Raw genomic sequence first — 24,749 nt, 5'->3', positions numbered from 1 at the left:
AAGAAGAGATTATATATTTAAGAGATTATTCACAACTGGCAAAATACATACATCACTGATTACTTAGCACCCATCTAGATATTTCCCAGATCTCATGATTTCAGTTAATATTGCTTTGGAGAATGAACTTGCCTAAATTGGAATTTTGGAGAGTCATGCTAATTACAAGCTCCTCAGATTAGGTTTACGTGCAACAATGCAAACAGCAGCACGGCAGATACTGTCATGAGACCTGCAATCTATTCACAAGTGTGACTCTGATGCAAGAAGGAAAGAGGTCAAACAATGCTATTAGGTAATAGAAAGTGAAATCAGACTAAAGACTTATTTCTTAAAAACCTACGTACTAATTTCTTAGGAATCATAATATTAATGTATTTAAGCAAAGATGAAAGAACAGGAAAAGAGTAAGACTCAGCTGGACTCTGTGGCTCATGCCCATAATCCTAACACTCTGAGAGGCTGAGGTGGGTGGACTGCTTGAGCTTAGGAATTTGAGAACAGCCTGAGGTAAAGCGAGGCCCCCCTATCTCTAAAAACAGCTGGGCTTTGTGGTAGGCACCCGTAGTCCCAGCTACTTGGGAGTCTGGGGTGAAAGGATCGGTTGAGCCTAAGAGTTTAAGGTTGCTGTGAGCTGTGATTTCACAGCACTCTACTAAGGGTGATGGAGTGAGACTCTGTCTCGAAAAAAATTTTTTTTAAGTTAAAAAAAAAAAAAGAGTAAGACCCCTTCAATCTCTCCACTTCTGCTTCTCACACGGTGGACTCATTGCCCCCCAAAGTATTAATAGCTGGCCATGAGATTCAAAAAGTCATATTCTGGCCTTCTTAATGTTTAATAGGGCAACTTGGGTGATTTAACAACTGGAATAAAATCTAATTTAGTGTAAATATAGGCAATAGACCTTGAATTTATTATTAAAGTAGTTCTTTGATCTGTCAACTGGTGTATCATCTTTAACATTCATAATAACTGATCACATTTCTCAGGATAATTATTTATGGGTGACTTTTCCAAACTCCTACCATATACATCTGCTAAACAGTCAAATGCAATGGTTCTGAAGTTAAGCACAACTATATTAAGCACTTTTACCTTCTTAGAACTAGAAATAGCTACTAATTTTACTTTTTAGATAATAACCCTTTTATGGTTATAATAAAATACATGCTCATTGAAGACAAACTTGGAAAATATGAAAAAGCAGGCACAATGCCCTACACACAAAATCCTTCACCAACCTCTCCTTAAAGCAGCGGTTCTCAACCTATAGGTCGCCACTCACAGGAACTGTATTAAAGGGCCACAGCATTAGGAAGGTTGAGAACCACTGCCTTCTAAAAGGCAACCATTACTGTTTGATTATCCTCGAGTGAATTCTTTTTTCCCAAATACGTTTTCTCCACAAAGATTGACTTGTACAGAACTTTATTTTTACTGAACATTATATTCTTATTATTTTCCTAGGAAGCTAAATTCTCCAAAACCAAATTTTCTTTAAAAATATTTTAGAAGAACAGAAGGAATACATTTTCTCTGCAGAAAATCTGTAAATTACTAAAAAGCAGAAGTTCGCATAATCTCACTGTCTAGAGACACCAGTAACCTTTAAGAACATATCTTTTTTTTTTTCAGTTTTTGGCCGGGGCTGGGTTTTTGAACCCACCACCTTCAGTATATGGGGCTGGCACCCTACTCCTTTGAGCCACAAGAACATATCTTTTCAATATGCTTTTGTTCACCATATACACTTTTCTTTTAAAAAATTGGATTCAGGCTTGGCGCTTGTAGCTCAGCAGCTAGGGTGCCAGCCACGTGCACGGGGATTGGTGGGTTCGGAACCGGCAACAACAAAAAGAAATAGCTGGGCATTGTGGCAGGTGCCTGTAGTCCCAGCTACTTGGGAGGCTGAGGCAAGAGAATGCTTAAGCCCAAGAGTTTGAGGTTGCTGTGAACTGTGACATCACAGCACTCTAGTGAGGGCAATATAGTGAAATTCTGTCTCAAAAAAAAAAAAAATTGGATTAAAAGCATATATACTGTATGCTTTCTCACTATGTCATAAACACTTTCTTTGATCCTACTCTTTTCTATAGGGTATCCCCAAAATCACCACACATAGGGAAATAGGACTAAATAGGGAAAATAGCTGGTTTTTCTATTTTTAGTAGAGATGGGGTCTTACTCTTATTCAGGCTAGTCTTGACCTCCTGAGCTCAAGCAGCCCCCCCACCTCAGCTTTCCAGGGTTGGGTGGTAGGATTACAGGCATGAGGCATCATGCCCAGCCTATTAGGGTCCTCTCTTACTAGAATATACATATTAACATGAGTTTTTAACTCTGTGCCTTATCTTTGTAAAGTGACTATTGCTGACACACATTAATGGGAAGTTAGTACATGTACCATCCTCACTGGTTACTCGGAGGCTTAAAAATGATTTTGAAAGCATTCATAACGCTATCAGGTACATACTCTCTGACTAAACATCAGTTGGTATTGTTACTTAAAACTATTAGTACATTCAAAAAGTAGAAGCACTTCTTAGTATTATTACTACAAAAAACATATATTTAAATTTTCTGGACCAGGGCTTGTATTTCTCAAACTGCAGTAAACTATAGTCCAAAGAGCAGCAGAGCTCACACATCTCACTCTCTTTCTTGGCTTAGCCACTAACAAGCGGTGGGACCTCGGGTAAGTCACTGCTCTCTCAGAGCTTCAGCGTCCTTGAATCTTAAATGTAAGGGCTGGACTCTAGGATCTCTAAGGTCTTCCTCATTCCTGACATTTGGAATCTAGTCTTCCCGGAACCTAAGGGCATCCTCTGGCCAGTACAGCCTAAGAAAGCACGTAACACTTCATGTTAAGAGGTGGGCTCTTTTACCAAATGATAATTTATTCCTTACAGCAATAATATCCTGCAGGAGTCCATAAGCTGTGTCACCTCAGGCAAGCTATTTAATAACTTCAAGGAGCCTGTCCCTTCATCAGGAAAAAAAAAAAAAACTTTATGTAAGAGGGTACCTGATAATGTTATCTCCCTTCCTCTCTTTAACATTTAAAACTTTTTTCTTCCTTTCTCTACTTGTTTGCTAAATCTTTTATCTTGAACATTTTAGAGTAAAAATGATACTTACGTCTAAAATAATTACTATAAAATTTATTTTCCCATCTCTTCTGAAGAGATGAATTTTGAGACAGAATATAGTCAGGGTTAAGGAAATACTAATCATGAGGACTAGATGCCAAATGGGGTTAAACAAGTAGATACTTGTTTAACAGGAAGTACAGTACACACTACAGATGAACTCCAGTATATCTGCCACAATCTGTAATTCCACCTTGTAGTTAAAATGGAGGGAGGAGGACTGAAAGCATGATAGGTTTTTAAGGGAAAGTTAACATATAAAAATATTTATCTGCCTTCCTCACACAAAATTAAAAAGGTAAAAATATTAGGTAATAATATCCCTACAATCTCCAACATCAAGAGGTTTGCCAGTCAATCTGAATGTGCTAAAAACACATTGAAAATTATGTTCAGAAGTAATAAGAAAGCAGAAAGGTAGGCACGCATTTTCATCAAGTATACAATTTGTTTTTATTTACAATACCCTATAAAAATGTAAATTTAGAAACTTTTATTTTTATTAATTAGAACCAAACAAAAAAGATAATGCACAGTAAGGAAGAAATAATAATCAAGTATCCACTTGATCACTTGTGAAGGGAAGGTAGGAAAGGCGCGCAGTGGAACCGTCAGTAGATAATGGTAGAGGGAAGCTAGATAATGTCATTGGGAAACAGCTGGTGGAGCCTGGGACTTACAGGATGGGAAGAAATGGAGACCGTGAACAAAGACAGCTGGTCAGAACAGAGAATCTTTCTGTTGTACATGTATGTGCAAAATTTTATTCTTGTTAAATATCATAACCTGTCCCCCCCCCCACTACATTCAAAAAGGTAAGGACAGCAGAAAGGAGATAAGGACGGTCATGTCAAATTAATCAGATTTAATTTTCTTCAGGGCTGTAATCTCTAGGAATTAAAACCCCTTATCTTGGATGATTGCTGAATAGGACAGGGGTGAGTGGAAAAAAATCATGGCAGGCTGTGCCCGCTAGTATTCAAACCCAGGCCCCAGGCTGCCTGGGAACGGGACCTGGTGAGATGAAACAGCAAGGACAGCAGTTTTGCCCTGGTGCAGAGACTCTGAAGGAGGCCGAACTGAGCATCCACAGTTACATTTGGAGGTTTCTACCCATGACACCAAATAAAAATGGGGAAGAGAGAAGTACAGCATGGCTTACTGAAGAAGTCTCAGGAAGACAGGGCGAGTGTGCAAAAGGCAACACTGCCCAAAGCAGGCTGTGAGTGAGGATCATTCTGGGTGATCTTGAATGCACTTGACGGGACAGGTTCAAGTACACTGTAGTTATAGTAGGAAAAGGTGTATCTGTGTGCTGTTTCCGCTAAGGTGGACAGAAACAAAGGAAATACAGGTGGGAAGGAGAAAAAGGACTTAGTGTAGAGCTGGGCACCAGCCAATTAAGAGTTCTGATTTCATTAAATGTGCTGGATACCCTGTATTTATATTTAAAACAAGTAGAACTCAATAATTACAAAATGGAATAGAAACCAATTAAAAACACATCATCTGGTTTGTGTTTAGAGGAGGTATAAGTCAACTAAATAGTTTTCAATCTAAAACTCATTCTTTAAGGACCCTCTGAAGGCCACATAAATGTATGCATAGGGTTTGAGTGTGTATATGTTTCTATATCTTGATTTCTATTTAATTGGCTCTCCTAGTCATATTAATGTGGGGCAATGAAAAAAAAGACTTCAATAGGATGAGGGAAGGAATACTTTGGCAGGCTATAATCTACTTTGAACTGGAATAATGGTGGTGGGATAGAGGGAGAGATTATATTTGTGTCTCTAGGGCAAAGAAAATGCAAAATTGACTAAAAGTAGGACATGCAGAATTTTAACATAGAATGTAAAGAACAAACCAGCAGAAGTATCACCCAGCCAAATTTCACAGAGCGGTGGGGAAAATATCTGGCATTTAGAGACAACCCCGAAACAGGAATCGATCCCATCAGACTTTGCTTTGGGGAATAAGCTACCTTCCCTCCCTCATTAAAAACACTCCATTGGTGATGGCAGCAGTGCAGGTGGCAGCCAAAAGGAGGTACAGGACACATTTGGAGATCTTTTATCGTATCCCCTGAACTAGCCTACGGATATAAAGAGAGAAAGGAAACTTGTTTGTATAAATGAGTTAAAACAGAAGGCATCTTTTTCGTTGAAGTTACATACTTGTTAAGAATTCTGATAGGACACCCGAGATATTTCTTTACCCTTAGCATGTAGTCAACTTCTATGAGGGCACTTCTGCACCCAGTACAGTGTTTTATATCTAGTACATACACAAATAGTTAATAAATATCAATCTCTTCCATTAAATTCAGTTTTATTTCCCCTCCCCCTGCACCCTCCCAATCATAACTTCTAAAGTGCCAACTTTAGTGAGATGTGGAACTCTCCTGTTCCAAACTTACTGCAGTTTTGTCTCCAGCAAGTTCAGTTTCTGCCGGTCAACATAGCGAGAAAAGAGGGATACTAGGTTTGTGGGTATAGAGATTGGCTTGGCCAGGGCTGCTTGGGGAATCCGTAGAAGTTCTCGGGTTGCCATGAACATCACCTCTGTCCTGGTAAAGGAAAACCATTAACAATATGAGATAAAAAAATTAAAAGATTACTTAAAATAACTTGAGAGAAGAAACAGTCTGTACTGACCACTGATTATTTTGCATTGATTCTGTGGCAGAGTCTGAACTCTGTAGGTCTTCTCCACGGCTCAGGAGGATGAGGAGCAGTGACAGGCCAAACTACAAAAAAAGAGGGAATCAAACTCAACATGGCCTCTAAACCTCCTCCACCACTGCTGAGGGGATCCTAGCATTAGATGGGGAACAGCACTAAATCAAAGTGACTTGGCTGCTGTACTTTTCTATGAAATCAGGTAAAGATTAGGCAAACATGAGTGGAAAAGGCTGCCTCCTTCTCCAGGCTTTCATTTCTGGCCCAGCTGCAACCAAACAGCCTATGGAAAGTCATGGTGTCCCAACAGGCCTCCCTATTTCCCACCCTGAGGTGAAAAGATGATTTTTTTCCTCTGCTGCAGATAATGTAGAAAGATTTGGCTTTTCTCACATTTATAAGAACCAAAATGGATTAAAAAAGAAAGTCAAATGAAGACAAACTTTGATACGGAAAGTAAAAGTCAAAGAAAAAAAATGTAAAAAATATTACATGGGTGGTGTGCGTGGTGGCTCATGCCTGTAATCCTAGCACTCTGGGAGGCCAAGGCAGGTGGACTGCTTTAGCTCAGGAGTTCGAGACTAGCCTGAGCAAAAGTGAGACACCATCTCTACTAAAAATAGAAAAACTGAGGCAAGAGGATCGCTTGAGCCAGAGTTAAGAGGTTGCTGTGAGCTATGACCCCACAGCACTCTACCCAGGGGAAGATAGCTTGAGACTCTGTCTAAAAAAAAAAAATTAATGGAATAAGGTATTTTGAATTAAGAAAAAAAGTGTTAAGAACCACAGAAAAATGTACAGAGCAGGGTAACTGAAATACATAGTATAAAGAGAATTTTTTTTTATAAAAGGACATGCCTATCTAGAAACAAACACTTAAAGAGGATGTTTTAATAAAGATCTAAAAAATAGAGAGGATTAAACTGATGTATTCCCCATATCATGATTATTAAAATTCACCACTATGCTTTAGAGACTGAAATATACAAAAACTGGTTTTTTTCAGGGGGCAGTATACGTAGCAAACAGTCTGAAAGGACAAAGAATGAAAAAACACATAGGGACAAGAAGGACCAAGTTAAATATATGAATCACAACTATGAGGGATCAGAAAGGAAGGCTGGCAATATTTGGGAATCCATCCTATCTTTTGGAGTTCACCTCATAGAGGACAGATGACCCTGCCTTTCCACAAAATTTCCCTTCATGTTATTGTCAGGAAAAAAGCACCACTGCCTTTACCAGAATTGATTCAAAGAGATCAAATAACAGGAAGGCATCCCTGACTGCTCCAAAACTCAACCCTGTGTGCCCTGAGGCACTGTCCCCTTGTCTACATCTGACGCCCTGTCCTTCAGTCATGCTTTAGCAGGTTTGGCAAGGGAGAAAGAGGCTTTGAGACTACTTTTCATCTCTAGTGGACATAGAACTGCCTATACAGCAGGCACTATATAGCTGACCTCTACATACCAGGACAATCCTGGATAATCTGATCATTTTGCTCTGCAGAGCCAGTTTCCTATCTATGGACACAAAGCTAGAAAGTGGCAGGCAAGGACTAAAACCTGGTCTTTTAAAAACTCATGCTCTTTCTTCCAGAATCTTTGCATTTTTTAACCTGACACCAATGAAATATAAAATGGAAGATTCTACTATTTATAACAGTCTTATGACACAGACTACAAACTGCCTACCTAATATACCTTCCTCCTCATTATCAGATTTTATATGTAGTGACCATCATGTGAACGTAAAGGTATCTGTCAGCCTTCCCTGCAGTTAGGTGTGGCCATAGGACTATGTCTGGCCACTGACATAAAGTAGAAGTTGTGGGTTAGAATTCCCAGAAAGGTTCCAATAGAGAGCTAATCCATAACTTTTGGCCTCCAAAAGAACAGAGAGCTAATCCATAACTTTTGGCCTCCACACTTACACTGCTCTGGGCATGTAAAGACAGGTCTTGAATCCCCCAACCATCCTGGACCATGAGGTTATCATGAATATGGACGCTACTGCTAAGAAAAGCAGGGGCAAAAAACTAAAAGAACCTGGATCTCCAATGACACAGTAGAGTTTCTATACCAGATTTATTTCACTTGAGATAGATAGAGTCCTATTTTATTCACACCACTGTTATTTCTAGCCTCTGTTACTAAAAGCTTTATTTTTATCTGTAACTCAAATTTAAACACCTTACAAATTCAGGGGCATAAAAGGGCAAGACTACCTTGTTCTGGAGCACAGCAGTGAGGTGAGGACTGGAGGGTGCTGGTGCAGCTGCACTTTGAGGTAGGTTCATTAGCTGTTGCAGAAGGCTGGTGACAGTCACTGATGGAAGATGATAGAGGAGAAGAGAGAAGGGACTCAGTAAGCATGGCAGCACCTACAAAAAAATCATAAAAGCATTACATCCTGGCAACTGTTACTTCAGTTACCCTCTAGAAGCATGCTCAGTCGTATACTCAGCCATTTAAAGCAAGATTTAAGAAAAATGAGGTGATCAGCCTAGCAAATATGACTACAGTCTTAACCACGAATTTTAAGGTATCTACTGAAAACTTTTTCATCTCAATTTGCACTGGAAATGCCACCACTCTGTGTAAGCTGGGGGTATAAAATCATTTCCAAATACATACCTAGAAGCATGCTAAAATCATCAATATTTTACCTTATTCCACAAATATTTAAATACCCACAAAGTGTCAGACACTGTGGGCTTAAAAAAAAAAAAAAAAGATAAATGGGACATAGACCCTCACAGATCTTAAGTACAGTGGGGAAGATGTAGGTAAACTGGTGATTTCAAAATATTGTGAGAAGCACTCGAAGATAAGTTAAATTCATAGTGCGACAGAATTATTGAGAACTATATTCAGACTCAATTCTATCTTATTTTTATACTATTCAATGAGGAAATAGAGAAATGATTACACAATTTTTAGAGAAGCTAAGTGATCAGAAACTCAAGTGTTCGGGGTCACAAAGTTAGGAACTAGAACCAGACCCGCAAGGCTGCTGAATTCTAGCCTTCTAGTCATTCATTTCTTTTAGCATTTGGTCCAAACTGGAAAGACAAAATACAAAGCTATTAATATAAATAACTATGTTATAACACATAAAAGGAAATTAAGAGTGCTTCCATGCATTCCAATGCCCATGGTATAAAAAGTGATGGTTGGTTTTACTTTAAATAGTATCCAAGGACACAGAGAAGAACATTTTTTGTGGTTTTCTACTCTAAATAAACTAAGCTTTTATAATGAACATTTAAAACACACATTAAAGTACAAAGAACAGAATAATAATTTTCACGTACCCAACCTGAACAAATTATCAACATTTTGACAAACTTGTTAAATGTATGTTCCTTCTATATCATATCATCCAAAATTACTTTGTGTCTCTAACAAAATCTCTCACAGTATCACACCTGTCAAAATAACAACTTTTAAAATTATTTATTTTTGAGACAGAATCTTGCTCTGTTATCCTGGGTAAACTGTAGTGATGTCATCATAGCTCACAGCAAGCTCAAACTGCTGGGCTCAAGATTCTCCTGCCTCGGGCGGCGCCTGTGGCTCAGTGAGTAGGGCGCCGGACCCATATACCGAGGGTGTCGGGTTCAAACCCGGCCCTGGCCAAACTGCAACAAAAAAATAGCCGGTGTTGTGGCGGGCGCCTGTGGTCCCAGCTACTCGGGAGGCTGAGGCGGGAGAATCGCCTGGGCCCTGGAGTTGGAGGATGCTGTGAGCTGTGTGACGCCATGGCACTCTACCAAGGGCGATAAGGTGAGACTCTGTCTCTACAAAAAAAAAAAAAGATTCTCCTGCTTCACTCTTCCTAGTAGCTGGGACTATAGGCACATGCCTGGCTAATTTTTCTATTTTTAGTAGAAGCAGGGTGTACTCTTGCTCAGCTGGTCTCAAACTCCTTAGCTAAAGCGACCTTCCCACCTTGAGCTACTGTGCCTTGCTAATTTTTAAAATATTATCTAATATCTTACTCCAAATTCAAGTTTCTCCAATTGTCTCAAAAATATCTTTTAGGCCAAGACACAATGGCTCATCCCTGTAATCCTAGCACTTGGGAGGCTGAAGCGGGTGGACTGCCTGCGCTCACAGGTTTGAGACCAGCATGAGTCAGAGTGAGACCTCATCTCTAAAAACAGCCAGGCATTGTGGCAGGTACCTGTAGTCCCAGCTACTCATGAGGCTGAGGCAAGAAAATCATTTAAGTCCAAGAGTTTGAGGTTGCTGTGAGCTATGTCACAGCATTCTACTGAGGGTGATGAAATGAGACTCTACCTCAAAAACAAACAAACAAACAAACAAAAACAACCTTTAGTAGTCTATTTGTTTTATTGATTAAAATAAGATACTCATTGCATTTGTCTGGGAAGGCTTCTGAAAATCCTTAACAGTCCTTTGCCACTGCCAAACTCCTTTTCTCATTTGTTGGAGAAACGGTATCCAGTAGTTTGGATCTAGCTAACTGTATCTGTGTGGTGTCCCTTAGGTTTTGTCATCCTGTTTTCCCTACAAACTTATAGTTAGAAGAACTGCAGTTTTGATTAGATTCAGGTTCAATGGGAAGTGAGAGGGGCATGCGATAAAACTTCATGAACAGAGCTGAATAGAGCTCTGCGCTTTCTCCTGCGTTACGTCAAGCAGCACATAGTGCTTGGTTTTCCTGCTCTCAGTGGCATTCGCAGCGCGCCAGTGGGTTCAGGTATTGCTGGCCTCCAACCACTGTGAAGTTCTCCATCCACTTTCTACCTAATGCTTTTAGTAGCTAGTAAGGTCCAGATTGAGGGACTATTTTTCCATTAGGGTTTGAAAAAATGGGTTAGAAATTATTTTCTAGTTTTATTATTTTTCTTCTAGAAATTCTAGCTGAATTTCTTCTACAAAGAACACTCTAATTATCATGACATTTGGTGGTAATGGAAAGGCAGGATAAATGCTTGATTCTTTCCCTTTATTTACCTATTTTCAGAATACTAATAATAATGATTTCCAAAGGTCACCAATATACTTTTAGTGTCATTATTAACTCATTAAATATAATTGATATATTTCAATCCATTCTGTAATTTTTCTTTCTGATGCAAACTGTCCCACTTTTGGCCAATAAGACCCTTTTATTTTAAGTTGGTTTGCATCTTTTAGACAGAATCCTAATAATCTATTAGTTTCCTTGCTTTCTTAGAGAAAAAGATATTCCAGGATATCTTATACAATTTCATACTTCAGACCCAAGAAAATGGTATTTAAAAATGAAGTCTATTACTCATTCATGTATATAGACAGAAACTCAATCGACAAGGTCTTCTCACTAGCAGGTAAGCTCCATGAAAGCAGGTATCTGCATTCCTATCTTTTAGCACCATGCACCAGGTGCTACGTTTCTAGGATATAAAATAGTGCCTGGGACATGGAAGTATTCAAAACCATACGCTGAGTGAATAAACCTCGTTCAAACTTTTTTCCACTGATGAGCTTACACATGCCTCATTGTATACAATTTATGTGGTCCAAGGTAGCTGTTACTTTTTGAGTCTAATCTTGTTATTTCTAGGGTAACCTCAAATCCTTACATTATTCTCCAATTTATTTTTCATTTACAGAATATTTTTGAAGTATTTTTCACATTTCACTTTTTTCCAATGAGAACCAAACTTCTCATTCATTTCCTGCCTAGATGCTAAAATTTCAAGGGTCTACAGAAGGAATAATTTCTAACTTATTCATGGCATAGCACTAAAGGTGTCCTAGCACCTTTTGTTTTCTAACTACCCAGGTAGTTATTACTTAACTTCTAGTCTATAATAGTAGTTACTGTCTACATTTTATTATTCTGAATCTCATATTCAGTAACACCAATCCTTTGTCCTATTCTTGCTTGTCATTTTCTTGTTTTGAACTTCTATTCTAAAGTTTACTAATCTTTCAAGTGACAGGGTTAAGCAGAGAGAAACTCTATTCAAGAATTAACTTGTAAACTTGATAACCATGTTTCAAATTCCAGTCTAGTTTAAGTCACAATAAAAATTATTTAAAGGATTGGTCTGATTCCAGTGGGGCAATATTCAACTAAGCCTAGCAGCTAATGTTAAGCTAGTGATAACAGTCTAGTGAGGGACTTTTTTTTTTTTTTTTTTGAGACAGAGCCTCACTTTGTCACACTCAGTAGAGTACCGTAGCATCATAGCTTACAACAACCTCAAACTCTTGGGCTCAAGAGATTCTCTTGCCTCAGCCTCCGAAGTAGCTGGGACTACAGGTACCCACCACAACACCCAGCTATTTTTAGAGATGGGGTCTCACTCTTGCTCAGGCTGGTCTCAAATCCTTAAGCTCAGGCAATCCACCCACCTCGACCTCCAAGAGGGCTAGGATTACATGTGTGAGCCACCGCACCCGGCCCAATGAGGGATATTTTATATAAAGCAAAGTAACTCAGACTAGAAAGTTTTCAAACTTCAGAGAACATCAGATTCAGCTGCAGACCTTGTAAAGATACAGAGACCACGATCCTTTTGTAAATTCTGATTCAGCAGTTTAAGGTAGAACTGAATTATCTGTTTCCCACGTAATTATGATACAGAATATAGCTTCATGACTATGTCAAGTAAGACAGAATTATTGCTTTCTTTATGTTTAGAAACAAGGTCTGTTCAATCAACACAGGATTAAAAATTTTGGCCTAGGGTACTTAAGGTTTTGCTTTAAATAATCTAATCATACTGCCAAAGATTAAACAAACACAGAAGGGAAGAGGGAAGGAAAAGAAGTTTGGATTCTAGAAATTTTATCGACTGTAAAGACCCAAAGGAAAGATGTTCCACATTATGTTCACCTCATCTTGTGCATCCTTCTTGATAAGGAAAGGGAGGTTCCTGGCTGTTGTCATGAGAATGTCAGCTGCTTGCTCTGTGGAGAGGAAAGGAAGAATACGGGCTACCATTCTCTTCCCTTTTCGGATACACATGATCTGTACAAAGTGGTCATCACTTGGCCTGTGAAGGAAGAAAAACACTAACTTAGGTCCGCAAGAACAATATATATATATGTATTCTTTTCCTTTATTAACTTTTAAGTAACCATACAATATCACATGATTAACAGAGCAATTATCTAAAAAATACGGTGAGGGGCAGGCAGTTGGGGGCGGGAAAAAAATAAATATATATAAGCAAAAAGAATTTCATCATCTCAGTCATTTTGAAGAGCCTTTTCGCTGTGTATTATATATTTTTCTTTCAAAAAAAAAACAAGCCTGAAGAATTCATTATCACTTTGTAACTTGATGTTTTTTTACTCAACTTCTTTTTTTTTCAGAGGCAGAGTCTCGCTTTGTCATCCTTGGTAGAGTGCCATGGCATCACAGCTCACAGCAACCTCCAGTTCTTGGGCTTAGGTGATTCTCTTGCCTCAGCCTCCTGAGTAGCTGGGAATACAGGCACCTGCCACAAGTCCTGGCTATTTTTTTGTTGCAGTTTGGCTGGGGCCTTGTTCGAACCCGCCACCCTTGGTATATGGGGCCGGCACCCTACTCACTGAGCCACAGGCACCGCCCGCTCAACAACTTCTTGTGAACACTTGTCCATGTTAATAAATATGCTTCAACTACATACTTCTTTTTTTTTTTTTAGCTTTAGAGACAAGAGTTTCACTCAGTCGCCCTCTGTGGAGTGCTTGGCGTCACAGCTCACAGCAACCTCCAGCTCTTGTTGGGCTTAGGTGATTCTCTTGCCTCAGCCTCCCAACAGTTGAGACTACAGGCGCCTTCCACAACGCCCGGCGATTTTTTGTTGCAGTTTAGCTGGGGCTGGGCCTGAACCCACCAATATCAGTATGTGGGGCTGGTGCCCCACTCACTGAGCCACAGGTGCTGCCCTTCAACTACATACGTTTTAATGGCTGCAAAACATTCTATGTATCAACTATATTTTAGTTCATCCAGTCCCCTATTAGCCCAACTCCAGAAAAGTGTGCTGAAAATGGGATGGTTTTATTTTCTGCTTTGTGTAAGCTCTAGTTTAGGGAAAAAAGCAATTCTCTTAAATGGGCAAAGGGAAAGGGAGTGCTTAGGAGATGGAGTCCTCATTCATTCATCAAGTAAGTATTTAGGATTTATAGAACAATTACCATTATCAAGATTCTGTTGCAGATAATGGGTAAGAAATTATAAGAGATACAGAGAAGATTGTTAAAGAGCTTAAATTTGTTTACACTTCTCATTTAGTATAAAAGCAAATACATAAGGTTTACAAGGTTGAATATGTTAGTAGTCATAAACCAGGTATAATATGTAAGCTCGAAAACAAAAACCCAATAATGTTCCTCTTTGTATCTCCAGCACCCATCACAGTTCCTACAAGGTACTGAATATGTATTTGTAGAATGAATTCAGATTTTTTTCCCCTGGCTGGGAAAGATTATACAACATTTTATATGAAGTGACATTTGAGTTAATTTAAGCCAAAGGGATAGATTCTGAACTTACAGAGATGGTAGGGAAGGGCATCTAAAAGGCACAAATGTGTACTAATAAGTTTGGCAAAGGAAGGAATCTAGTTGGTCTCATGTTGTCCTCAAAGCACACAATACTTACCTCTCTTGTCCAGGAAATTTCCCCCTTAAGTTGTCATACATGCTACAAATTTTGTGCTTTCTCTCCTCCACCAAGGCAGGTCGCTCTTCTTCTAGACTTAGGAGATAACGCCTTTCATAATCCTCTACATCAAGGAGTAAACTAAATGTCTAAGAAGGGAGACACAAAGCAGGACACAGCACGCTATGTCAAGTTCACAGAGTATTAGACAGACTTCACAGTTTAGACTACTAGACAAAAAAAAAAAAAACAAAAGAATGAAAAGTCACCATAGTAAAACTGAATTTTTTAAAAAATGGTACTTTTTTGGGGGGGGACAGAGTCCATTATGTCACTCTTGGTAGAGTGCCATGACATCATGGCTCACAGCAACAACAAACTCTTGGGCTTAAGCAATTCTCTTGCCTCAGCCTCCCAAGTAGCTGAGACTACAGGCGCCCGCCACAATGCCTAGCTATTTTTCTGTTGCAGTTGTCATTGTTCTTTAGCTTGCCCGGGCTGGGTTCGAACTCACCAGCCTGGGTGTATATGGCTGACGCAGTAACCACTGTGCTATAGGAACCAAGCCACTACTCTTTTAAATGCAGAAAAATATAATACAATAATTTAAAAGATCCTGTTAAAGCATATTTCTTTGTATCTTTCTGACCTCTAATCTAGCAGGTAAAGATAGTAAAATAATTATACTTTCCAAATCTTCTAGCAGCAACAGCACTGCAATTTATAATCATCTGTATTATTGCCATAAGAAATACCTTATATTTACAAAAACAGTAACAGTTAATTTTACTACTAGGTGTCAGCCACTGTTCTAAGCACTTTGCATGTACTCATTCACCAAATACTCACCACAACCCCAAATACTATTACATCTCCATTTTCACAGACGAAAAAACTGAGAACAGTATAGAAAGGTTAAATAACTTGCTTCAAGTCCCAGACTCTATTAGAAATGGAAATTTGCCACCTGTTTCTAGAGTCTGTACTCCTAATCAGTATGGTCTATAGCCTTGCAATGTGGTATTTACTCTTTACGAACCAATTACATATATTTAATCATTTGTCTCACTACCTAGAATAGTGCCCAGCACCCAGGGAGTGCCCAATAAACAGCTATGAACTGACTTAATTGAAAATTCATAGGTGTGACAATGTAAACTCTCATTCCCATTTTATCAAGCTTAGAAAAGTGCGCTGCCTAAAGACACTCAGCTATTAACTGAATAAGCTTGGACAAAAATCCAGTACCTCTAACTTTAACTGTAGTGTTTTTTCCATGATGCTGATGCCATAGGAAAAGTATACCTACATCCTTTCTAGGGTTCTCTGGTACACAACAGACACTTAACAAAAATATATTCAATTATTAAAATCACAAATTGCTCTTTTTTCCAGTTCTTGTGTACACATACATCTGAGACAGTTCTTTACTTAAAACTCAGCAACAGATTCTAAAACTTACTTTCTCAATTATGACAAGGGTTTTTCTTCTCTTGTCTCGAACCTGTTTTTCTTTTGTCTCCTAAAAAAGACAAGACTATTCAGTATAAACTCTTTACCTCTGTTAAAAAGAATTTAATGTGCAGGTTCATTTGTGAAAAGTTTGAGAAGAAAATTTATTCTTTGAAAGTTAATAATCTCAAACAACACTAGTGTGGACAAAGGTCACACGCAGAGTTAACTGAACAAACTATTAAACTGAATTCACAGATAGGCAAAAGGTAATTAAAGAATGCATTAGAGAGTGAAGAAATAAGAAAATCTTAAAAAACAAACGAACAAAAAAACCCGGGCAGCGCCTGTGGCTCAGTGAGTAGGGTGCTGGCCCCATATACAGAGGGTAGCGGGTTCAAATCTGGCCCTGGCCAAACTGCAACAACAACAAAAAAACAAACAAAGAAAATCTTAAAACATATAGAATATAGTAATTTTTTAAGACAACAAACTGGAGTAAATAGATAACTTTTGTAGGTAGAGTTACCCTGTCCAGAGATGCCTGTTTCTCCAGGCCCCAGTATCTCAGCACATCTGTAGAAAACTAGAATGCCGTGATATGTGGTGGGAAGCTCCAGTTAGACTACGAAGAACTTTCCCACATCTGATCTTTTCCATAGTGACCCCAAAAGAAGTGGTGACAACCCAGATGTTCTTAAACACAATTCTGCTGACACTTACATCATCCTCACTCCGAGATGTCACAACAGCATCAATCATTTTTCGGGGATTATTCACACTAGAGACAGTGAGCTTTCCCAAAGAGCCCTCAAACTGCACTGCAAAGACAAAACATTTCCAACAAAATAAAACTGAGCAATGGAACGGCAGGCAGTGTTCATAGATCTTTACTTTTCTCTGTTCTTTACTCGTAGTCTAATTTGTTACAAAAACTGAAGCAATCCCTTATCAAAAGTTATCCTTTCTCTTTTTTGTTGTTGCAATAATTATCAAAATAAAAATCTAAAGTATTTCTCCTTCATCTATTCTAGAGGTATTAAAAATTATAATAGGCTTGAGAAATTATGAAATCTCTTGTAGAAAAGGACCTAAAGGTCATCTGTCAAACCATTAACTCCATGCTTGACTAAAGGCTGATCTTTGCATTTATTAAAAAATGATACTTTTTAAATCATTTTCAAACATCTCTATCTATACACATAGATAATTGTCTGTGTTTTACCACTTCAGCAGCATCTAAAATTTCTCTTATTATGGGCCTAGGGATGAGAACCTTACCTGGCTTATAGGCATGCTCCAGTTTGGCCACCTGAGGGGTGATGAGCTTAGTGCGCTCCTTTTTAGGGCCGTCACCTTGCATTTCTTCAGCAGCTGACAATTTCTCCAGTTTTTCAAAGTAATTCTACCACATGAGAAAAATATTTCAGTTGCAACACAAGCACAGAACATGGCTGTTTTATACCATTATAGAATTGAAATAATAATTTATACCAGTGATAGTAACACTGTTACTCTAGAAATGTACTGATCTCTGATTTTTGTTTTGTTAGACTACTGTAATTTACTTTATTAAAAAAATCCCAGCTTTCAAACAAGTCAATCATCAATGGAAATATCTTTATTTTTAATTAATTAATTAATTAATTTTTTTGGAGATAGTCTCACTCAGTTGCCCTGTGGGTGAGTGGAGTGGTGTCATAGCTCACAGCAACCTCAAACTCTTGAGCTCGAGTGATTCTCTTGCTTCAGCCTCTCAAGTAGCTGGGACTACAAGCGCCTGCCACAGTGCCTGGCTATTTTTTTTAAAGACGGGGTCTTGCTGTTGCTCAGGCTGGTCTCAAACTCCTGAGCTCAAGTGATCTGCCTGCCTCAGCCTCCCAGAGTGCTAGGATTACAGGCTTGAGCCACCATGCATGGTCTGGAAATGACGTTAGAACTGCCTGTATTCTTAATTGAAAGAACCAGATTATTGATGTCAAAGGGATTTGAAAACATTGGTCTGAGAGCTGCTATACACATGGAGGAAAAGCCATAAGCAAACCTTAATGAAAAGGCTAAGTATCTAGCTCGAAAACAGAATAGAATTTGCTTTGTCAATTCTGATCTACTTGAAAACCACCTCAACAGAAAATTCTACCAACATTTAAGTCTAGTGATATTTAAATGAGTATGTTCACCAGCATAAGGGATCAATCTGTTATCCTCGTAACTATCCTCATAACCAGCACAGTACCTGGTAATAAAAATCATCCAGGTAGGGATCAGTGCTTTGCAGTTGCATCATCTGGATTTTAGAGACCCAGTCCTTTTCACGCTGCAACATGAGATTGGCATATGGATCCTTTCGGAGATGATCCTGGTGACTGCTCCGGTGACTTCCTCTATCTCCTGCACCATTGAGATTCCGATGCTGACTGAAAAACATATGCCGAAATCGCTCTAAGTGGGTGTGTTAATTATGCCTTTTAACAAAACATGATTAAACCACACCAATTAAAAAAGAAAGGGGGGAGAGCTATGAATACTAACCAAAGAAATAAAACTAAGGTCTGAGTATTTTACTATATGCTAAGCACTTTCACCCATGGACTTTAGGATAAGCCCTATAATAACCCTATGATAAAAATTGTTTTCTCCACTAAGACAACAAATCAAAAGCTTGGTTCAGCACCTTGGATCCATTTCCATCAGTTCTTCTTGGCACCCATGAGACCCCCAACAACCAAAATGGTAAAGTAGATGGAGTACAAGTTTGCTTTTCAGGAAGCCTTGATGCTATCAGAGATAAGCTTGTAGTAGCTGACTTCTCAGCCACATGGAGTGGGCCTTGCAAAATGATGCAGCCTTTCTTCAATCCCTCTCTGAAAGCGTTCCCATGTGGTATTCCCTACAGTAGATACAGATGACTGTCAGGATGTTGCTTCAGAGTGTGAAGTCAAATGCGTGCCAACCTTCCAGTTTTTTAAAAAGGAACAAAAAGTGGGTGAATTTTCTGGCACTATTAAGGAAAAGCTTGAAGCTACCATTACTAAATTAGTCTAATCATGTTATCTGAAAACATAAATGGCCATTGGCTATTTAAAGCTTGAAATTTTTTAATTTACAAAAGCTATGAAGTATGAAGACTACATGCTCAACTGCCATCTGATTTTAAATGACAAGAAAATATTAATATTACCCTTAAAAAAAATTAAGGCCAAGAGAGATGAAGTGATTTGTCCAAAGCCCTACACCTGGTGGTAGAGTATGAGATTCAAACACCAATGGATTTGACTCTAAAGACTATAGAATTTTTTTAACTTGTTCAAAACCATGAAGTATTTCGAACACAGAGAAAAAGCTCAGCAAATATTATAATAAATATCCATTTACCCACCACCTAAACTTAATGAAAAAAACTTTACTTGGCCAAATTTACTTCAGATTTTTAAAAAGTTAATACTAAAGTAATACAGTATTACAGTTACAGTTGAGGTCCCTCTTGTATCCCTCTGGATCCCAGTTTCCACCTACTCTCTTTCATAGAGGAACCACTATTCTGTTCTTGGTATGTATCCTCCCTAAAATGTTTTTACACTTTAATTACTTCTGTATTCTTCTTTAAATATTGCACAGTATTATTCTGTGTGCCTTTAAGTTTCACACAGTGGTACTATACATGTAATTCTACCCCTTTCTTCTTCATTTAATGTTATACTTTTCATATTTATGCATGTTGATAATATACTGAGGTATATATTGAAAACTAGAACTGCTTGGATGTGGTGTATCCACATTTCCAACCTTATTTTCTACTGCCAAATTGTCTCTCAAGAAGCTGTACACTGTATCCTTGCCAACAATGACAGTCCTGAGACACTTCAAGTTTTTGCCTGTCTGATGACATTAAATGGTCACCTATTTTTAATCTGCATTTTTCTGATACAAGTGAGACTGCATCATTTTTACAAGCCACTTGGGTTTCCTCTACTGAACACTGTTAAGTTTGTCTATGATGTCTTTTGTTAAATAGAAGTGTAATATTTGAATACAGACAAATGCAGTTATACCTTTATTATTTGTACTTTTCATGTCTTGTTCATGAGCCCATACTTGTTCTCCCTCTACCCAAAATATTGTGGAAAGTCTTTGAATTTGAGAAGGAAACATACGCACTTGCAGAATAAAAATGAAGGTTGAACAAACTTGCAGTTATGTTTAGTTTCCTTATTTCGTATGTATGAATGACTATAGAACATAAGACCCAGGAAGGCAGGGATTTTAATGACCTTGCTAAGATGGTAAACAAAACACAGTTAAGAGTATTGTAAGAATTTGATAAGGAGGGAATATAAAATGTTGGCTTAAAAACAATCAGATCTAAACTGTAATTCTAATTTATGATCAACAGAATAGTTTGGAAATTGCCATTTAAAGTGCATCAAAAACAAAATGACAGCATTTTATCAACTGACTTTACCAGTAAAATAAGCTTAATACTAAGTAAACTTACTAAAAAAAAAAAAAAAAAAAATTCAATTAAATTAACCATATCTTGTTATATTGTCAAAATGAAAATCTAAATTAAGAAGCCATGAAGTTGTAGGATGAATACTTACTTTCTATTCTGTTGCTGTCTCTGATGCAAGAGTCGACGGTGCTGTGGATGCAGGTGAGTTGTATCTGGTCTAAACATTGGAGCCTGAGATCTAAGGAAAAAGGAAAGATAGATTTTCAAATCTGTTATTCTGATGATTTGAAATTGTAAAGAATGCTGTTAGTACAGGATAATTCACAGAGGTTCACTCAAAGGACTATTGAAGTCTATTCTAAGGAGATCTTTCAGTGGCAAACGACTGCCATATTTTTACACATCTACAAAGACCAATTCTCAGCTCCTGAATCATGGAATCTGAGTGAATTAGCACTTTTCTTTTTGCTCTTGTTTAAAAGAAATCTTTAAATAGATCTAATGTACTCAGTTTCAACTATGTGGGAATGACAAAAATGTATGTGTGATGGTTAAGATTCTGTCAATCTGGCCAAGCTGTTGTAACCAGTTATTTCTGTCAAACACTGTCTAGAGTCTCTCAGCAGTAGTTCTCAACCGGTGGTCACGACCCCTTTGTAACAATGAAAATACATCACGGCATTAGGAAGGTTGAGAACCATTGGTCTAGATTGTTACTGTGAATGTATTTTGTAGATGCGATTAACATTTACAATCAGCTAACTTTACAAAAAAGAGATTATCCTTAACGTGGTTGGGTCTCACCCAATCAGTTGAGACCTTAAGAGCAAAACCTGAAGTTTCCCAGAAAAGGAGGAATTCTGCCTCAAAAACTGGAACACAGAACACAGAAGTCTATCTCTAACCTGGTGGCCTGCTGCAGTTATGTCAAATTCAATACTGCAACTTCACCTTTTACCTGTTTCGGGTCTGCTCATCTGTCACATAGATTTAGGACTTGTCAGCTTCCACTATTAAGTGGGACAACTCCATGAAATAAAACTCCCTCAATGTGCTTGTGCTCTACCTCTCTCTACCCTACTGATTCTGTTTCTCTTGAAAACCCTCAGTGATACAACACAAGATGTAACAAAACAATTTCACTGAAGCAGGAACTTGAATACCTCTTCTTATAAAACTAAGCCAATTTAATGTTGAGATTAGCTGACTTTTCAGCATCTGTATTTCTGTTCCTTAGCAAAAGTAATTCTTTTTTTTCTTTGTGGAGACAGAGTTTTACTTTATTGCCCTCGGTAGAGTGCTGTGGCGTCACACAGCTCACAGCAACCTCCAACTCCTGGGCTTAGGCGATTCCCTTGCCTCAGCCTCCCAAGTAGCTGGGACTACAGGCACCCGCCACAACGCCCGGCTATTTTTTTGTTGCAGTTGGGATGGGGTGGGGTTTGAACCTGCCACTCTCGGTATATGGGGCCGGTGCCCTACCCACTGACCCACAGGTACCACCCCAAAAGTAATTCTTTTTATGTTTTTTAGGTTGGTCTTAAATGACCCTCCTGAGTAGCCCCAAGTAGCTGGTATTATAGGTAGATGCCAAGGCAATAATTCTTAAGTGATAACACTGTGCTTATATGTTAAAGTGAGTGTGTTTATAAAATGGATATGAGGTGAGACTGAAGAGGTTTCAAAAGAAATAAAATTAACTTGTAATGGGCAAAAGTACACTGGAAGCATGTGACTCTTGAGATAGACATGATTCATAAGACAGTACAAGGATTACCATACATCTCTGTATTTGCTAACTTAAGAATCTTATAACATCTCAAAATATATTTCTTTGGAAATATTGAGAGATTTCTATATAATAAAACTAGACATCCACGATCAAAACACTTGGATGATGTACCTTAGGTTTTGCAGGTGAGGTCCTGGGCCAGGAGGGTGCTGCTGCGGAGGTGGTGTGGCGGAGGGTGGAGCACTAAAGAAGGCACGGAAGCCTGGTGCTGGGGGAAGCATCTGCCCAACTCGCCCTTGTAGCAACTTGGGATTCATGGCAGCAAGTGGACTACCAACAAATCCAGGGACCCGTGCGAACTGGCTGGGAGACATCCGTCCAGGCTGTAGCTACAAAGAAAGACAAGATCTTAGATTTAACCAGTAAGCCTCTTGCCTTTATCTACAGAAAAGTGAATACTGTTTCCATCAGATAACTTTGTTTGAAAAAGTAAAGGAAAACACCAGAGGTGGTAGCAACTAATAGCAAAAAGAGGGGATATCGGCTCGGTGCTCATAGCTCAGTGGGTAGGGCACTGGCTACATATACCTGGGTTGGTGGGTTCAACCAGGCTTGGGCCTGCTAAACAATGACAACTATAACAAAAAAACTAGCCAGGTGTTGCAGCGGGCACCTGTAGTCCCAGCTACTTGGGAGGCTGAAGCAAGAGAATCGCTTAAGCCCAAGAGTTTGAGGTTGCTGTGAGCTGTGATGCCAAGGCACTCTACGAAGGGCAACACAGTGAGACTCTGTCTCAAAAAAAAGGGGGGGGGATATTATCTAATTAACCTTAGGAAAACAAGAAAACAAGACAGTTCTTTGTAGGTATAATCACAGGCTTACCTGTGCTCCTCCAAGAAGCTGTGCTCTCTGGAGGGGGCTGAGAACAGGAGGAACACTAGGAGGGAAAGGGTGACCCAGGAGGGAAGAGTTCTAAGGAAAAAAGAAAAGAAATTTTACTCATACTATGAAATAGGTAAATTAATCAATATCATAAGTCAGCTCAGTAGAAATGCAGTATAAATTTGGATATAAACTCTCTTGAGTCAAGCTCTCCTCCACTGAGGGAACACAAAAAGAATAATGCCAGAAATTAAACAACACTATGACCAAATAACATGAAAAAGAAAGCAGTAGAGTAAGGGACTGAAATAGTGTGAAACCAGATGATCACAATGAGTTTGTATGTTTAAAGACAGGAGTTGAGGTAAAAAACAAGTAAACATGAACCATGCCCTCTGACCTAGAGACAATAAGATCTAGAAATTCAACTACGCAGATTATAAAAAATATAGGAGATGTCAGCAATTCTACACCCTGGTGGTAATCATACAGACAGTGATCAGAAAGTACACACTGTACATTTCATTAGGTTGTAAAGGAACATACCGGGACACTGCAGATCTGGTTTGGGGACATCCTCTCACCATAGGGAGCAGGATAACGCGGTGGCATTGGGGGCCGAACATGGACAGGCTTCGGACACAAAATCTATCAGGACAAACATATATACAACTACACTCAATGAAATCTGTTTTTCTTTCACCTACACTCCCTCCCCTCAAGTACTGGTAGAGACATAGAACTCAATGCGAAGTCCTACTTCTAAGCAAATTGCTATGACCATGGGTTCAAATACAAAACCCTTGATCACTTCCTCTCATAAATAAAAGTGTCAATGCCCTAGGGAAAGTAGTGTTAACTGAAGAAGATTTAGCTAATTCTCCAGTTATCCCCACCCTTCCATGCTATCTGAGGGAGGTACCAGCAGATATTCTGACTTGCAAATTCTCTCCAAAAGGATGTATTTTGTCATTGAGGGAGAAGGAATGATAAGAAAGCTGGAGGATTAACTAAGTCCTATTCTGAAGCCCCTGTGATATGGCCGCCATGCTCAGCACTTTCAAGATACAATGTGACTCCACCATTTCATAAGATGTTGAGCCTAACTAGGCCATACCAACACCACCCTCCCCCCATACCTTCCAAATTGGCCTTCCTTTTCAGCTGCTGGTTTCAGGTGGAGGAAAGTCTATGGAACAGGACTGCACAGGCTCTAGGGAAAGCAGGGATATCTTAAAGGTAAAAAGGGATGTGGACAATGCTGTGTGTTCCCACTCCCCCCAGTTTTTAGTTATCTCTCTGCTAATGTTCTGGGCAGCCAGTAAAACACTTTAAAAAGGATATATGAACTAAATGTGGTTAACTACCCTTTTTCTCCCCCAATTAAAAGGCAGCAGCAACACCAGCAGTAAAGTGTATTAGGGACTGTGTCTCTTATTTGTACTAACTTCTCTTAGTGGCTATTTTTCTTTCTGCTCTAATGCCTACCCCAAACTTCCACCCTCCTCCCAGCATCACCAATTTCCCAAATAATTTTGCCCAGATTCCCAACAGTCTGGGCTGAGTGTCTGTTAGTGAGAGGTACCTGTTGGTTGAAGCTGGGTACAGCCATCTGCTTAGGTGGGGTGCCTATGGGGACAGCTCTAACAGGAGGACTCCCAATGATAGGTGAAGTTGACCGTCTTGGTAATGCACGTTCAGAAAGGTCCCGATCATCTTCTGGGCCCTGTGCGGGCCTCTGAGGCAAGGCATATTCTAACACAGACATTGTAGGCATTTCCTA

At 39.0% G+C, this 24,749-nt stretch overlaps 1 protein-coding gene and 1 pseudogene across 2 annotated transcripts in view; one reads left to right on the top strand and one right to left on the bottom strand.

The window, feature by feature from the left end:
• Nucleotides 1-3,586: 3,586 nt before the first annotated feature.
• The window catches only part of PATL1 (PAT1 homolog 1, processing body mRNA decay factor), a 32,980-nt gene continuing 11,817 nt past the window's right edge, over nucleotides 3,587-24,749 (bottom strand). For both annotated transcript variants that reach the window (XM_053561665.1, XM_053561664.1), the window contains 15 exons: nucleotides 24,552-24,746; nucleotides 23,513-23,614; nucleotides 22,967-23,056; nucleotides 22,256-22,473; nucleotides 20,501-20,590; nucleotides 18,136-18,316; nucleotides 17,181-17,304; nucleotides 16,623-16,720; nucleotides 15,910-15,969; nucleotides 14,448-14,596; nucleotides 12,690-12,849; nucleotides 8,059-8,214; nucleotides 5,808-5,899; nucleotides 5,570-5,719; nucleotides 3,587-5,245 (listed from right to left, as the gene is read on the bottom strand). In XM_053561665.1, coding sequence (XP_053417640.1) covers nucleotides 5,224-5,245; nucleotides 5,570-5,719; nucleotides 5,808-5,899; nucleotides 8,059-8,214; nucleotides 12,690-12,849; nucleotides 14,448-14,596; nucleotides 15,910-15,969; nucleotides 16,623-16,720; nucleotides 17,181-17,304; nucleotides 18,136-18,316; nucleotides 20,501-20,590; nucleotides 22,256-22,473; nucleotides 22,967-23,056; nucleotides 23,513-23,614; nucleotides 24,552-24,746 — 1,887 coding nt within the window. In that variant the 3' untranslated portion in view covers nucleotides 3,587-5,223. The remainder of the gene's footprint in view (nucleotides 5,246-5,569; nucleotides 5,720-5,807; nucleotides 5,900-8,058; nucleotides 8,215-12,689; nucleotides 12,850-14,447; nucleotides 14,597-15,909; nucleotides 15,970-16,622; nucleotides 16,721-17,180; nucleotides 17,305-18,135; nucleotides 18,317-20,500; nucleotides 20,591-22,255; nucleotides 22,474-22,966; nucleotides 23,057-23,512; nucleotides 23,615-24,551; nucleotides 24,747-24,749) is intronic.
• LOC128565304 (thioredoxin-like) lies at nucleotides 18,630-19,023 on the top strand (annotated as a pseudogene).

Source organism: Nycticebus coucang, chromosome 14, assembly GCF_027406575.1.
Source record: "Nycticebus coucang isolate mNycCou1 chromosome 14, mNycCou1.pri, whole genome shotgun sequence".
In the NCBI taxonomy this organism is placed as follows: Eukaryota; Metazoa; Chordata; class Mammalia; order Primates; family Lorisidae; genus Nycticebus; species Nycticebus coucang.
Note: the sequence above shows the minus strand (reverse complement) of the source record. Positions and strands in the feature narration are given on the sequence as shown.